At 61.1% G+C, this 13,974-nt stretch overlaps 1 protein-coding gene across 5 annotated transcripts in view; it reads right to left on the bottom strand.

The window, feature by feature from the left end:
- SH3BP2 (SH3 domain binding protein 2) overlaps positions 1-13,974 on the bottom strand; it is a 34,585-nt gene that overhangs the window by 11,930 nt on the left and 8,681 nt on the right. The window contains exons 1-2 of one of the 5 annotated variants that reach the window (XM_073891325.1): positions 12,372-12,390; positions 7,863-7,912 (exon numbers count right to left, since the gene is read on the bottom strand). The exons of 1 other annotated variant lie outside the window; for it this stretch is intronic. Coding sequence is in view for 1 of the 4 variants with exons in the window: in XM_025887213.2 (XP_025742998.1) it covers positions 5,285-5,367 (83 nt within the window). In the remaining 3 variants the exon portion in view is untranslated. Of the gene's footprint in view, positions 1-5,284; positions 5,881-6,882; positions 6,935-7,862; positions 7,913-12,371; positions 12,391-13,974 lie in introns of those variants that run through there. 3 more of the 5 variants (XM_025887214.2, XM_073891326.1, XM_025887213.2) reach the window with 3 other exon arrangements.

Below are 13,974 nucleotides of genomic sequence, written 5' to 3'. Positions count from 1 at the left end.
AGGTGGGGACCTGGCGCTCCGCCCGCCGCCGCACGGACCCCCGCGCGGGGCCTCAGTTTCCCCAGCGGCTCCTGGAAGACGGAGGCGCGGGGCCCGGGGCGCGACGCGGACGTCTGAAGTGCGGCCCAGAAGCCAGCATGCCCCGAGCCCCCGCTAGGTCCCCGGCTGGCTAGCGCCCTTGGGAGAGGGGGGCTTGTCTTCCTTGAGCCTCAGTCTGCGCCTCCGCAAATGGGGGTGAGGGGCGCCCGGCCTCCCAGGCTTGTGGCCGGGGTGAAGCAGGTCTGGCTGGCAGGCACTGGGGCTCTGCGTGGGTCTCTGGGTCCTCCCGCCCCCTCTCAGGCAGGTTGCTTCACCCATCTGTCGCCAAGGGTCTCCAACAACAACCCCCCCCGCCCCGCCCGCCAGATTCCCTTCAGGAGCCAGAAGTCCAGTCCTTGGCAGCTCCCCCTGCTTGGGTAGATGTGCGCTCCTCTCCTAGGACAACCCCAGGCTGGCCAAAGGTGGGTGATGGCCTTGCTGGCCCCCCAAGCATTCTGCCCCCTCTACCTCCCACCGCATACAGGCTGCCGGTGAGATGGGCCATCTGAGGCAGAGGGTAGCTCTAAGAGCTTGGGCCCTGCTCCCACCCAGCTGGACATAGCCCCATTCCATGGTTTCCTGCCTCCACGTCAGGCTGGTTCTGGGTGCCCTCTCCCACTGCAGCGAGAGGCTCTGTCCCAACTGTGTACCTCTGTTCCCAGCGCCCTTGCCAGTCCCTCCCCTGGCAATGCACTCAGCCCTCTGGGCCACCACCTCCCCCTGCTCCTCCCAGCCACCCTGCCTGTCCTCCTCCCGACCACCTCTGGGAGCAACCCACCACCCCTTGTCTCCGTTTCCCCCCCTGCCTCCATTCTCTCCCCCCATCACCTCCACTCAGCACGTTCTCCCCCACCCGCACATGCCATTCCCATCACCACCGTTCCAGATCTCCAGGGCCTCATCATGCACACTTGGCCTTTCCAGACCCAGCCCCCATGGATCTTTCTCAGGGGCTCTCTGCCCGCCCTCCACCTCCATGCACTTGTGCCATCCAGACCCCGTGGCTCCTGAATCCAAGACCCAAAACCACCAAGCACCACCTCCAGGCGACAGTCCACAGTTTCCACTGCCTGAAGTTGCAACCAAACTAACTCAGCCCCCAAGAGTTGCTGCAAATGAACACCAATTCATCATTAACTCCTCCAGAAACAGAAGAGGAAGGAAAGAACTCTGTAAGGCCAGCATTATCCTGATACCAAAACCAAAGACAACACGAGAAAACTATAGACCAATAACCCTTATGATTGTAGACGTCAAAATCCTCACCAAGGGGCGCCTGGGTGGTTCACCCAGTTAAGTGTCAGGCTTGATTTCAGCTCAAGTCATGATCTCAGGGTTGTGAGATTAAGCCCCGTGTCAGGCTCCATGCTAATATTTTGCTCACCAAAATATTAGCAAATTGAATTCAGCACCATGTAAAAAGGATTCTAAACCATGCTAAGTGCGATATATCCCAGGAATACAAGGGTAACACTTAAAATTCAATTATACCACATCATACCAATAATAAAAAAAATGACAGAAACCACACGATTATCTCAACAAACACAGAAAAAGCATTTGACAAAATCTGACAATCTTTCACGATAGGGACAACACTCAACAAACTAGGAACAGGAGAAAACGTCCTCAACATGGTAAAGTGTTTATGAAAAACCCACAGCCAACATCACCCTCGATGGTAAAAGACTAAAAGCTTTCCCCTAAGAGCAGGGACGAGGTAAAGACGTTTGCTCTTGCTACTTCTCTCCAACCTGTATCAGAGCTGCTGTCCAGTACAATTAGGCAAGAAAAAGAAATAAAAGGTATCCAGATTGGAAATGAAGAAGTAAAACTATTCACAACTTAGATGGTTACATATACAAAAAATACCAGGGAACCCACTAAAAAGTGACGGGAACTAACAAACGAGCTAGCAGGATAAAAGATCAACAGACAAAAACCAGTCATACTTCTACATACTAGTAGCGAACAATCCAAAAAGGACATGAGAGTTAGCTCAAGTGTCCCCTCTTTCAGGTGGTCTTCCCTGACCTATAGGGGTTCCTATGTCCCTCCTTGGGGCTTACACAGCCTTCCCTCCATGTAACACTGACCACACTAGCTTGTCACTGTCCCCCATTCTCACCAGCTCAGGCCCAGCACCCAGGGAGCCCCAAAGGAGGCACAGAATGTTGACCCCAGTGGGTGGTAGGGACGGCACTTGCCTGGAAGGCACAGAATGCCAAAATACAGCTCCCACCCTGGTATACTGCAGCCTCCCCAATCTGTAAGGAGACCTGGTGTGTGTGTTGGGGCAGGGGCAGCTGCTGTGAGGACGGATGGAACCCACCACTTCTCCTCACTCCACACCTGGGGGAAGCCAGAGGGGAGGAGTTAGGGCAATTTACAGCGCCACTCTGGCTCAGCTCAGTGGCCAGGCCGGTGTAGGCCTGTGAGAGCCTCGCTCTTGCCTGGCCACGGTCTTTCTGTGGGCAGGATGAGGGCTCTTAGGCGGCCAGCCTGACCTTGGGTGTGGAGGGTGGGTGGTGACAGAGTTAGGTGGTGCTCACCTTCACCTCCCCTAGGAATGTCCTCACTTCAGGGACAGATGCCAACATCCCATCCTCGGCTCCTCTGCAGAGGACAGACCATCTGAGGGGAAACCCATCCTGTTGCCCCCAAAGCGTCCCGCCCCACCCAGCTCTGCCCTGCACCAGTGGGCGAGCTGGGCTGGCACCTGACCGAGAGCTGAGTGCCAGGCCAGGCTGGAACAGAAAAGGGAAGGAAATGGTGGCTGAGGGTAGGGGTGCTGACGGGCCATGGTGGCTGAGGTGACCACACAGCTTTTGGGGACTCTCAGTCCAGCTCCACTGGTGCCTGGGAAAACTGAGGCAAGTCCCTGAGAAGCACCCACTCCCCTGGCCTCCCTGGCCTCCCTGGCCTCCCTGGCCTCCCTGGCCTCCCTGGCCTCCCTGGCCGCCTCCCTCTACGCCCCTGGTGTCGCCCAGCTCATCCCATGAGCTCATCAGCAGGAAGCTTCAGTCCCTTCTTCTGCAGAGGCAGACACAGCAGTGGGGGCCCCTTCCTGTGCTGCCGGGGGTGGGGGTGCCTGCTGAGCCCCCCTAGGGGGGAGCTGTCAGGGAGAGTGCTGGAGGCCCGGGTTCAAATCCCACCAGGCTTGTCCTCCACGGAGTCTCTGCTTCTTCTCATTTCAGGTGGGCGCAGAGTCCCGTCTTCACAGTGCCCCAACACCGCTCGGGGCATCTACCCCTCCAGAGGAGGGTACCAAGGCCGCCCACGGAGCTGGCCGCAGGGGCACGCCAGCTTGCCGTGCTGGGAGTGGCTCCGTTCCCTGCAGCTCAGCAGAGCTGTCTGGGGCAGGGTTCCGAAGACATAAAGGTCGGCGTTAAGATGGCCGGCACGGTGGGCTCTGGATGAGCCCTTCCAGAAGGCATGTGATCTTCATGTGCACGACGAGCACTAGGGAAGGCAGGCACCTCAGGCACACTCTCTGGTCTCTGCTCCTATGCTCGCCCCTGACCTTCTCTTAAAGTTGAGCTTAGTCTGGGTGACCGGAGGCCTGAGATGCAGGGATGGGGGCAGAGCAGATGGGTGAACACCGCTCTGGCCTGCAGAGACAGCCCTCGTCGAGTTCCACGAAGTGCAGGCTCAGTGGGTCCCACCCGCCCATGAGGCTGTGAGCCCCCGAGGTGCGTGGACATCCCCTGCACCGGCCCGCATGGGAGCCGAGGCTCCACACCCCCGTTCAGTGTCTCAGGCAGTGTGCTCAGACGGGCGGTGCGTGTGAACAGCACAGCTCTGTGCGGCTACAGCGTGCGCATCAGTGTGTGTGCATGTGCGCACACGAGAGCCGAGCAGGGGCTCTGGAGGCCGAGCTCCCGTGGCTCTCCTCTTCCACACCTGCAGTCACAGCCCTCGCTGTGGTGAGGGAGCTGGCGCCTCGCGTGACCACAGTCAGGGTTTCCTGTCAGTGATGACCAGACGATCCCGGAACTGCAGGACACAGTGGGGCCGGGGGTCCCTGAACGCTCTCATTTCTATGCACACCCACACGCAGACATATATATGCACACGTACACACGCACATGCACACGTACACACACGTACACACTCAGACACATGCATTCACTCGCACACTCAGATGTACACTCATTCTCACACGCTCAAGCACACTATACTCATACCCGTATTTATGGACTCACACTGGTACATACTCATTCACTTCCTTGTAAGCAGACGCACACACACACAGCCTCCAGAGGCTATCAAGACCCTTCGTGGGTGCTCCCAGACCCTGGGCTGGCAGCCCGAGCATAGGTCCGAATCATCATCACCACCCTCCAGCCCTGCATGGGCCCAGGGCCAAGTTGCACCTGCCAGCTCCTTAGGTCCCACAGGCCCGGTGCTTTACTCCCATTTTACAGACTAGAGCAGTGAGGCTGGGAGAAGGGCACTGGGCACTCACCATGGGCCAGGCTCTGTGCTTCTCAGGGATCACCCTATGTCACCATCCCAACACCCTCTGACGTGTGAGCCAGCATCATTGCCACGCCACTGATGAAGACACTGAGGGTTGAGGGGCTGAGAAACTTGCCCAGAGTTACACAGCCAGGAAACGCGGGGGGGGGGGGGGCGCCAGGGGCAGCCACTCCCCCCGCCTGGCACCCGGCAGGCACTAGGTGGCGGCGGGCACACACAGCCCATCTGTTCTCCACCCTTTCAGTCCCCCCTGCTTCCTCTTCCCAGAATCTTTCTCCATAAGAGAATCAAAACCAAAATCTCCTACAGAGGCCGGAGGCCGGTGGGCAGCCATGCCGGAGGGAAGGGGCATGACCTGGGCTTCACAAGGAGAGCCCACCCCCCCACCCAGACCCTCAGCTCCGTGCCAGACCCCCAAGCACGCTTCCCCCGGGCACACACGCTCACTCAATGTGTGTGCACACAGGACCCAAACGGCAAGGCCACCCGGCAGCATATATGTTGGGAAGGCGTACCCCGACCCTGGCCCCCACCTCCCTGCCAGCTGCAGGCTGAGCAGCACATGATGGGGGGCAGTGGGGCCCCCACTGTGCCTCCCAGCTCTCGGGGCTCTCCTCACAGCCTGTCAGCTCTGGAGTCCAGAGCTCAGCCTCCCCAGGCAATCCTGCAAACACGGGGCCAGCACCACCTCCCAAGCCCCGAGTCCCTGCGCAGCCCCACTGACCTGAAGGCAGTGACCCGGCACATGGCTCTGCTCCTGTCTGTGGACGGCCTAGGGGCAGGTGTCCCGAGGCCCTGGGAGGCCATGTGACTCAGGGGTCACAGGGCAGATCCGCAGACTCCCTCCCCCAGGCAGGGGAGGCCTGATGCCCCAGCATGTCTCTGAGCGCTGCCCAGGCCCACAGCTCCCTCCTGCTGACAGCTGCCTGCTCCATCTGGGGCCTGGGGCCACCAGGGTTTCCTCCCCACCCGATACTTCCTGTTGCCGGTCCTTGGGCAGCCCCCGCTAGCCAGCACTTCCTGCCTTCTACCCTCCAATGTCCTGAGGCCCAGTTGAGACCCAGGGCTGCACTCTTCGTCAGCACCGTTAGGTTAGGCCTGCGGAGTTTCAGCCGACCCCTCCTCCCAGCCCATACTGTGGTCAGAGACCACAGCTCTCCAGGCCCCAGGGCAGGGCCAGCTTCGTCCCCTGGGAGGAAGCTCCCTACTCGTCCCCCGCCACACATACTCCCATTGCCTCCTCAGCAGACTCAGCTTCTCTCCAGCAAACCATCGAAGCCCCTTCACAGCCCTGGGTGTCAGACTCTGTCTCCTTGGCCCCAGAGGCCCCCTCCCCCACCAAGAAGCCGGTGCTTACACCCCATGCAGGGAGCTCACTACCTCCACCTCTCGGCCCTTTGACACCAACGCACCAAGGAACCAGGTTCCCGGCCAGGCCTGGGCATATCCCTTCACCCTCCCTCCCTCCTCTACCCCACCCCCCCCCCCCCCCGCCCCCACTCCCCTGCCAGGCACAGCCTCTGTACAGGGCTGGGCTCACACACCTCTAGCGATCACCTCTCCGCTGGTGCTGCCAAAGCCAAGCCCTGCCCCGGGTCCCACTCAGGCCCCTCCCAGGCCTACGCTGACCCACCAAGGTGGGCTTCCTCCCCTGTCCAGACCCACAGCCAAGAATTTGGGGAGCAGGGATGCAAGCCTGGGCTGTTTAGTGCTGAGCCTCCACACCCCCTGCCTCTCCTCTCCTGAGCTTGGGTCCCACAGAGGACAGGAGGCCAAAGGAAGGAGCACTCCGGGATGACCCCCACAGCAGGTTTGTGGGTTAGAGAGGCCACAGACCACAGGGTCCCCGGGAGTTGCTAACTGTCTTGTCCAGCAAGTTTCCTGGGGCATGCCCCCAACAATCGACCACACTGGCATCTAGCCATCCCACATACTTGTCATTGGGGCACTGGAGGAGGGCAGCTCCCGGGCTGGGGCGGGGGGGCCTCCGTCTCCCACTTTGTCCACAGCCCCAGACCTCTGCCAAGGCCCTCATGCCACCTGGGGGCCTGTCTGGGGTCACAGACCTCCTGCTGTCTGTTGGAGGGTGGGGAGCTGAGGCTTTGTGTGTGAGCTCCCCCCAGGCTGGGCAGGGCCACCCCGGCCTCCCCACGCCTGAGCCAGCCTCAGTGCCCCCCGGTGGCTGAGGGCAGACTGGGCTTTTGGCAGAGACTGGGCCACGACAGTGGCTTAGAGGCGGGCTTCCTCCCCTTCTTCCCCTTTGCAGCCTGCCCAGGGTGGATAGAGGACCCCAGAGCAAGACACACTGGACACTCAGCCTACCTCCATCCTGTGCCAGCTGTGTGGCCTCAACCTACTTAGCCCCTCTGAGCCTCAGTTTCTTCATTTGTGCAATGGGTGCTGAGGGTTGAGATAAAGTAGCAGGTGAGGAGCCCCTGGGCCATGATCCAGCCGGGACAAGCCAGGGGGGCAGTTCTGGGCTTGGGGGGTGGGCCTCGGCCTCCAAGGGGCCCTGGGGTGGAGAGAAGGTGGCAGGCCCAGCAAGCACTAGATCAGGGGAGGCCTCCAGAGGAGGGGGCCAGGTCCGACAGAGGAGGCGAAGTCTGCTGGGAGGGGCTGGGGTGAAGAAGTCGAAGACAGGACAGGGGCTCAGGGCAACATCCCAGGGTGGGCAGGAATCCAGGGGCAACAAGGTGGCTGAGGCCCAGGGAGGCTGGGGGCCAGGCGTGGGGGTGAGAACCACAAGGACAAGAACCGGGAGCCTGCCAGCTCTCCCTGGGATGTACCGCCCCTCCCTGGACAGAAGGATGGACGGGGAGGCCTGAGGCCAAGGCAGCAGCCGGGGTGTCCCCATGGGGGTCAGACCCACATTGGCCCCTTCTCCAGCCTTAGTTTCCCTATGGGAGGCTGAGGTCAGGAGTCCCGGGCTGCTCCATGACCTCTGCAGGCTCCCCTTCCCTGGGCCTCAGTTTCTCCACGTGCCCTCCTACCTCCTGAGGCAGCACTTGACCCTTGCAGCAAATCACACTGCCATCTACATTCCCGAAAACAGAGCACTCTCCAATAATGGCAGCTCCATGACCTTTTACGGTGTGTAGAAACAGCCACAGAAATGATCCCACACCAGCACCCGAGCAGCAACACGCGTGAGGCTGGGGCAGGGCTGGGGTCCCCGCGTCGGGCGGCTCTGGGCTTCTACCCCACCCTCCCCAAGTTGCAGGTCCTCCCCCCACCCTAAGGGCTGGCCCCTCAAAGTGCCAGGCACGGGGACCCCTCTGCCTCGCCAGACGTAGGGCACTTACCACGGTGGGTGGGAGCCAGCCGGCAGGGCCAGGCAGGGCCAAGGGTCAGCCTGAAAAAAAACAGAGAGGGAGAGCTTTCACTCTGGGTTCCCACGGTCCTCGGTCTGCTCAGGAGCAAGGTCAACGCCCAGCACAATGCCACCTCTGTAGCTGGGCACGGAGTCGGCCTCACCTCTGTGTTCACAGCCATGAAGCTGGTCCTAGCTTCACCCACACTGCTCACGAGGACACTGCCGTTGGCACCAGCCAGGCTGACGGCCAGAGAATGGAGGTGCGAGGAATGGGACCACGTCCCTGGGAACCCCAGCCCCGGCTCTCCCGTAGGCACCCTGGGCTCCCGTGCCCAGCCCAGTGCCTGCCTGCCTGCCACCCGCGGGGGCAGCTCAGGCACTGAAGGTGCCAACGAGGGCCTGCTGGGCTCGGGGTAGGCCCTGGGCCCAGGGAAGGGTGGCTGGTGCCCATACTGGGAAAGGGCTGGAAGCTGCCTTCCAGAGCAAGGCAGCCAGGATGTTACTGGGCTGAGGGAGTGGGTGGTGTGGAGGGTAGAGCCCTGCCCGGGGTCACCCAGTGTCATGGGCTACATGGGGTTCCCCAAAGAGATATGTCTAAGTCTTAGCCCCCAGGAACTATGAATGTGGCCTTATTTGGAAAAGGGACTTTTGCATATGTCGTTAAGGATCTCATCCTGGATTAGCCAGATGGGCCCTAAATCCAATGGCAAGTGTCCTTATAAGAAGAGCAGATAGAAGATCATATGAAGACAGGGGCGCAAACTGAGGTGAGGTGGACATAAACCACAGACGCCGTGGAATTCTGCAGCCACCAGAAGCTGGAAAAGGCCAGGAAGAAGGGGCCCTCCTCCAGAGGCTCGGAGGGAGCGTGGTCCTGCTGACACCTGGATTTGGGACTTTCAGCGTCCAGGATTCTGAGAGTAAATGTCTGTCGTTTGAAGCCCCCAGGGTTGGGGACTTTATTAGGGCAGCCTTGGGAAACTATTATACATGGGGACACCCCCCCTGCAAAGTCCTTTCCCTGGATCAACTTCATTTGAAGTCCTGCAGGGACAGGCCAGTTCTGCGGACAGCCACCACCCTCCCCCCGCCCCCCCCCCGCCGTGGGCATCCAGCTGGATGGAGCAAATCCGAGCTGGCCTCCTTGGCTGTGCACAGCCTCCTGCAGGCCTGGCCCCCCACCCCCCACCCCTCCCAAGCACGGGACTGGATGCCACCTCCAGCTCACACCCACCAGACTTGCTGGGCCCACCTCCTGCCTCAGCCTCCTGCTCGCACCCCTGCCTAGCCCTTCGTTGGTACATGTCCATCATGAAGCAGAGGTCAGGCCAATTCCCTGGCCAAGTATATGGGGTCTGGCCCCTGCTTCCTGCCCTGGGCCTTTGGCCTTTCATGCCCCATTCCTCGTACATGCAACCTCTTCCACTCGCAAACTAAATCCTCTCCAACAAAACGCTCTCTCATCCTTTGAAAACAGAACCATCTAGAACCTCACACCCTTCTCTGAAATCTCCACAATGGCATAACCTTATGCACTCACACTGATATCCCCAAGCACTCCCCATCGGCCTGGGTCCCACCAAATCCCCAGAGCAGGTTGGTGCCTGGCCCACGGCAGGGCCCAACAAACGGATGGATGGACTGATGGGTTCAGAGTCACGTCTACACACAGGGCTGTCCCCCTGACATGGTCTAACTAGCACATGCCTAGACTGTCCCTCAGAACCAGAGTGGAGAACTGTGACTTAGAGCTAACCTGACCCTCGACGAGAACGGATGTGCAGGGTGGCTGCAGCCAAGGCCCATCCATGCCCAAGACCTCTCCTCGGGGAGATGAGCGGCGGGCCGGGAAGGAGCGGTATTCAAGACTGCTAATTGCAAAACACAGAACAAGTCAACGCATCGGAGCCTGCCAGTGTCCCTAGAAAGACAGCCGTGTGCTGGGGTCTAGAAGGCCCCCAGGGGTTTCTCAGGGCTACCCAGGGTAGAGGCAGGAAGCAGCCCAGCCCCTGGTGCCCAAGGGCAAAGGAAATGAAGAGAGGGGCAGAGGCCCCTGGGCCCGGCTGTGCCCACATGGGGCTTGGGCTTCTGGGCCAACCTGGGGACAGGGGTAGGGATTCTACTCTGGGACACTTGGCCCCCCAGCCGTGTCCCCACAGAAGACTCACAAAGCCCACACACCCTGGAGGCTTCCTCTCCCAGGCCAGGTGTCTGCCTCCAGCCCACATTCCCAAGCTGAGCAGCTACAGGGTAAGCGGTGCTGAGGGGCAGGCTGGGTCTGGGGGAAGAGCGCTAACCGGCATTGTCTCTGGCCAGGGCCACGCTCCAGCCTCAAATCACGAGCCAGCAGAGGCGGTTCAGGATTCACACTCCAGTTCATCACAACACAGACGAGTTTGCACTCCCTTGAGAAAAAATTCTCCAGAGCGCTGATGTGTGGACCCGGGCCCCCCGCCCCCTGAGTTCCTGGCCTGCCGCCGGTGGAGGCCGCCTGCCCTCCTGCCAGCCTTGGCCCAGAAGTGCTAACCCCAAGATAGGCACTCAGTCCTGCCCACCCCAGGGGCTCGCCAGGAGAGAGCTGTACAGCAGAGACTGTACAGGTGTCCCTGGGGACTCTGACGGCTGTGGTGTGGGGTTGTCCTGAGGGCCATCCGGCACGGCTGGTGGGCAGGGACACTGCAGGGGCACCTGGTCGCTGGCGTTCTGTTACTCCGTCAGCACGGTCATGCTGGAAAAGGGAGCGTTCTCGCCAACTGTCCTGCTCAGAGCTGGGCAACACCCTCCCACGCCACTGCGCTGGGTCTGGACCCTTGAGCTCTCCAGTCTCCCTCCCTACCACCAGCCCCATTCCCAGCCACACTCTGGAGTGCTGGGAATTCCACCTGAGGGTGCCTCTCGGCACACACAGGCCTGGGGCTACGCTAGAGCCCCGGCCCAGCCTGCAGGGTACCCTGCCCTGGCCTTCATCTTCCGCACCCGAGCACTTGAGTGTGTCCCTCACCAGCAGTTCACAAGGACAGCCACTGCCTGTGTCCATCTCCTGCACAGTGCCCAGCACGAAGCAGGCACCGCGGCCTCCACGCACGAACCGCTGCATCCTCAGCCCGCTCGGCTGGATGCCCCCAGTCTCCACGGCATCTCGTTCCGGAGGCTCATTTGCTGAATTAAACCATTCATCGTGTCCGAGTACCCCTACTTCTCCATCCCTGGGGGCCTCTGGCTATATGACAGATGCCCAGTATGGGGGCTTTGGCGCCCACCAAGCAGGGCCTGGACCCCTCCCCATGGGACCTCTTCCAGCCTGTGTGACCATCCCTGACGAGGCAGATGGGAGGCCAGACCGTGCGCCCTCACACCCCAAGAACCTGCTGGGCCACACCCAGGGCAGATAAGGCTGCCCAACACTGCTGCTGCCCTTCCACGGGTCAGGGGAATGTGGCTGGCCAGGAGATCTGCTGAGCACCTTTGTCAGGAGACCCAGAAACAGAGAGACCATCTCCTCTGAGGTCAGGGACAAGCTGACCTCTGACCAGATGAGGAACCAATAAGGAGAGCAAGACTTCCCCAAATCTAGCCTGCTCCACCTGTGGCCTTCCCGGGCCACGGTGCCCACTGCTCAGGTCATGCCACACTCACTGCCTCAGCACTCACTGAGCACCCACCCTGCAGGGCAGCAGAAGGCTCCAGAAGACGGTTCTGGTGCTGGGTGCTAGGCCGGCCTCCCTGGCCACACAGGGCCTGGTCCCACCCCCAAAAGAGGGCCTGGTTCCTTCCACCAGCCCCAGGCCGGCCTCCTTAGGAACAGAGCCTCCTAGGGATGCCTCTCCCACACGCACGTCCCATGGGGACAGGCTCCCCACGTGCTGAGGCCAAGGCAGGAGGTCATGAAGGCTAGGATGCTTTCCTTCCTATAGTCCCCTCTCGTTACAGAAGGCCAAGCCAATGGGCCAGGCCAGGGGCCTGGAATGTCCACCCAGCAGCAGGGTGTCAGATCCACAGCCCACTCAGTCCCCAGCCACTCAAGGGTAAACGCTCCCCTGCTCTCCCCAGTGAGGAAGTGGAGGCTAAGCCGGCTTCAGCGTGGCCACCCAGCCGGTACTGCCCATGGGACCCACCCCACCCAGCCTGGCATTTCCTGCCCAGGTTAGCTCCACGGGGGCATAGGAGGAAGAGAAGTGGCCCCAAGCCTCTCTCAAGAAGGACCGTGGTTCCCACCTGGGCAAAAAATGCACCAGCTCAGAGGGCAACTAGAAGAGAGCCGGGGGCTCTGGGCAGCACTGGGGGCTCTGGGCAGAAGGCTGCAGGACCCAGGGTGGGGCCGACCATGCGGGGTGCAGGTGCGCACCAGCCTGACCTTGGGGGCTCCGAGCTTGCTTGCTTTAAACTCACATCCAAGGCCCAGGGGGAGCCCAGTCGGGAGACATTCGGCCACAAGCTCCCACCCTAAGCCCTGCTCACCGCTGCCAGTTCCCACAGTGGGAGGGTGTCTGGAGCTCACCCTGGAACGAAGTCTGGCAAGAAGCAGAGCCTGAGGCCTCAGAGTCTCCATCGGGAACGTGGGCTGTCCCAAGAGCTGGTGGGCTCAGCAGTGCAAGCAGGGTTGAGGCCAGGCGCTCTGTGCTAGGGCTGTGTGGACAGACAGGTCCATACTCCAGCAGAGGTTCAGATGAAGGCAGTGAGGTATTCTGGGAATAGTATCTCTGTCAGAAAGGGGGGGCCACGGCCAAACTCCACTGGATATAGCTAAGAAAACTGAGAGCAGGAAGGACCAGAGGATCACCGTTGTCCACCACTGGGCCAGGCTGGGCAGGAGTCATGGGGGCCCAGTCTCTCCTGCACATAGCATTACCCCAACCCTCAAGTTCTCCTGGTATTGGGGCAGAGGGAGGCAGTCAGGGCACCACCTGCCAGCAAACCTTCACACCACCACACCCTTCACCCCAGGATCCAAGCTGGCCTCACCCTCCATCTGGGGCTCCCACTCTGCTGGGGAGGCAGCCACTTCTGACTCACATTCTTGTGACAACCATTCCACCCAGACATGGTGACACATCAACAAGCGTCCTGGGAGCAATCTTCCACATGAAGGAGTCAAGCAAGGAAATCACATGGAGGGTGTCATGGATAGAAAGCAACTTGTGCAAAGGGCCTGGGGTTGGGGTAGGAGGAGGCATGCACCTTCAGACAAGAGGAACAAAAGCAGGCTCATTCCAGAACTGCTTGTCAGGGCCACCTGCCCAGCTGAGTGTGGATGAGGTCTCAGACGTGCCCCTGGGGAGAGCTCCCAGGCCAGGGTCCCATTCAGGCTAGGCTCCAGTCCCAGCTTCACTTATTTGCACTGGGACATGGTACAAGTCACTTCACACCTTAAGCCTCACTTCCTCGTTCCCCAAATGGGTCGTCGCTAATGGCACCCTGAGGACCAAAGAAGCCGGCTCACAGGAACTCTAACCCAGGTACTTGGCCCAGCGCTGGGTCTCAGGGCCTCTGATCGTAGAGGGCCCCCCTCAGCCCAGATCTCGGGACCAGGGCAAGGTGACAAAGGAACACAGTGGGGATACCGAGGCCACGAAGCTTGTGCTAGGGTGGGATGGGGCTAGAGGAGGTGGCCAGAGAGACCCAGCCCCTCTGCGTCTCGCGCGAGCCAGAGGTCAGCCACGATGGGCACACTGCATGGACACCTGCACCAGCCCTCCTCACTGGCAGCCACTCGCCAAGGTATCTTGGGCTGGGCCGCCAGAGACACAGCCGGGACCCCTACAGCGGTCAGCAGCCATCGGCCGCACCAGCCATCTCCTCAGTATCTTCTCTGCCACGCAGGACACCGTGGCACTCCTCGGCGCTTCAACCCTGCCACGCAGGACACCGTGGCACTCCTCGGCGCTTCAACCCTGCCACGCAGGACACCGTGGCACTCCTCGGCGCTTCAACCCTCCGCGGCTCAGGGCTCCTGGGTCAGGGCCCGGGAGGCAGGAGGTGCAGCCGCCGGGCTGGATCCTCTGGCTGGAGTCTGACCATGGCGGGTCCCCGGAGCCCCAGTTCACCATCTGTCCAGGGGGGGTCTGGCCTCCCGCTCCCCCTGCCCCAGGCCAGAGCCCAGC

Source organism: Callorhinus ursinus, unplaced genomic scaffold, assembly GCF_003265705.2.
Source record: "Callorhinus ursinus isolate GAN/ISIS: 27379988/994484 unplaced genomic scaffold, GSC_fseal_2.0 scaffold4, whole genome shotgun sequence".
Taxonomy (NCBI): Eukaryota; Metazoa; Chordata; class Mammalia; order Carnivora; family Otariidae; genus Callorhinus; species Callorhinus ursinus.
The sequence above is the reverse complement of the archived record's forward strand: the minus strand, read 5'-3'. Positions and strand labels throughout refer to the sequence as shown.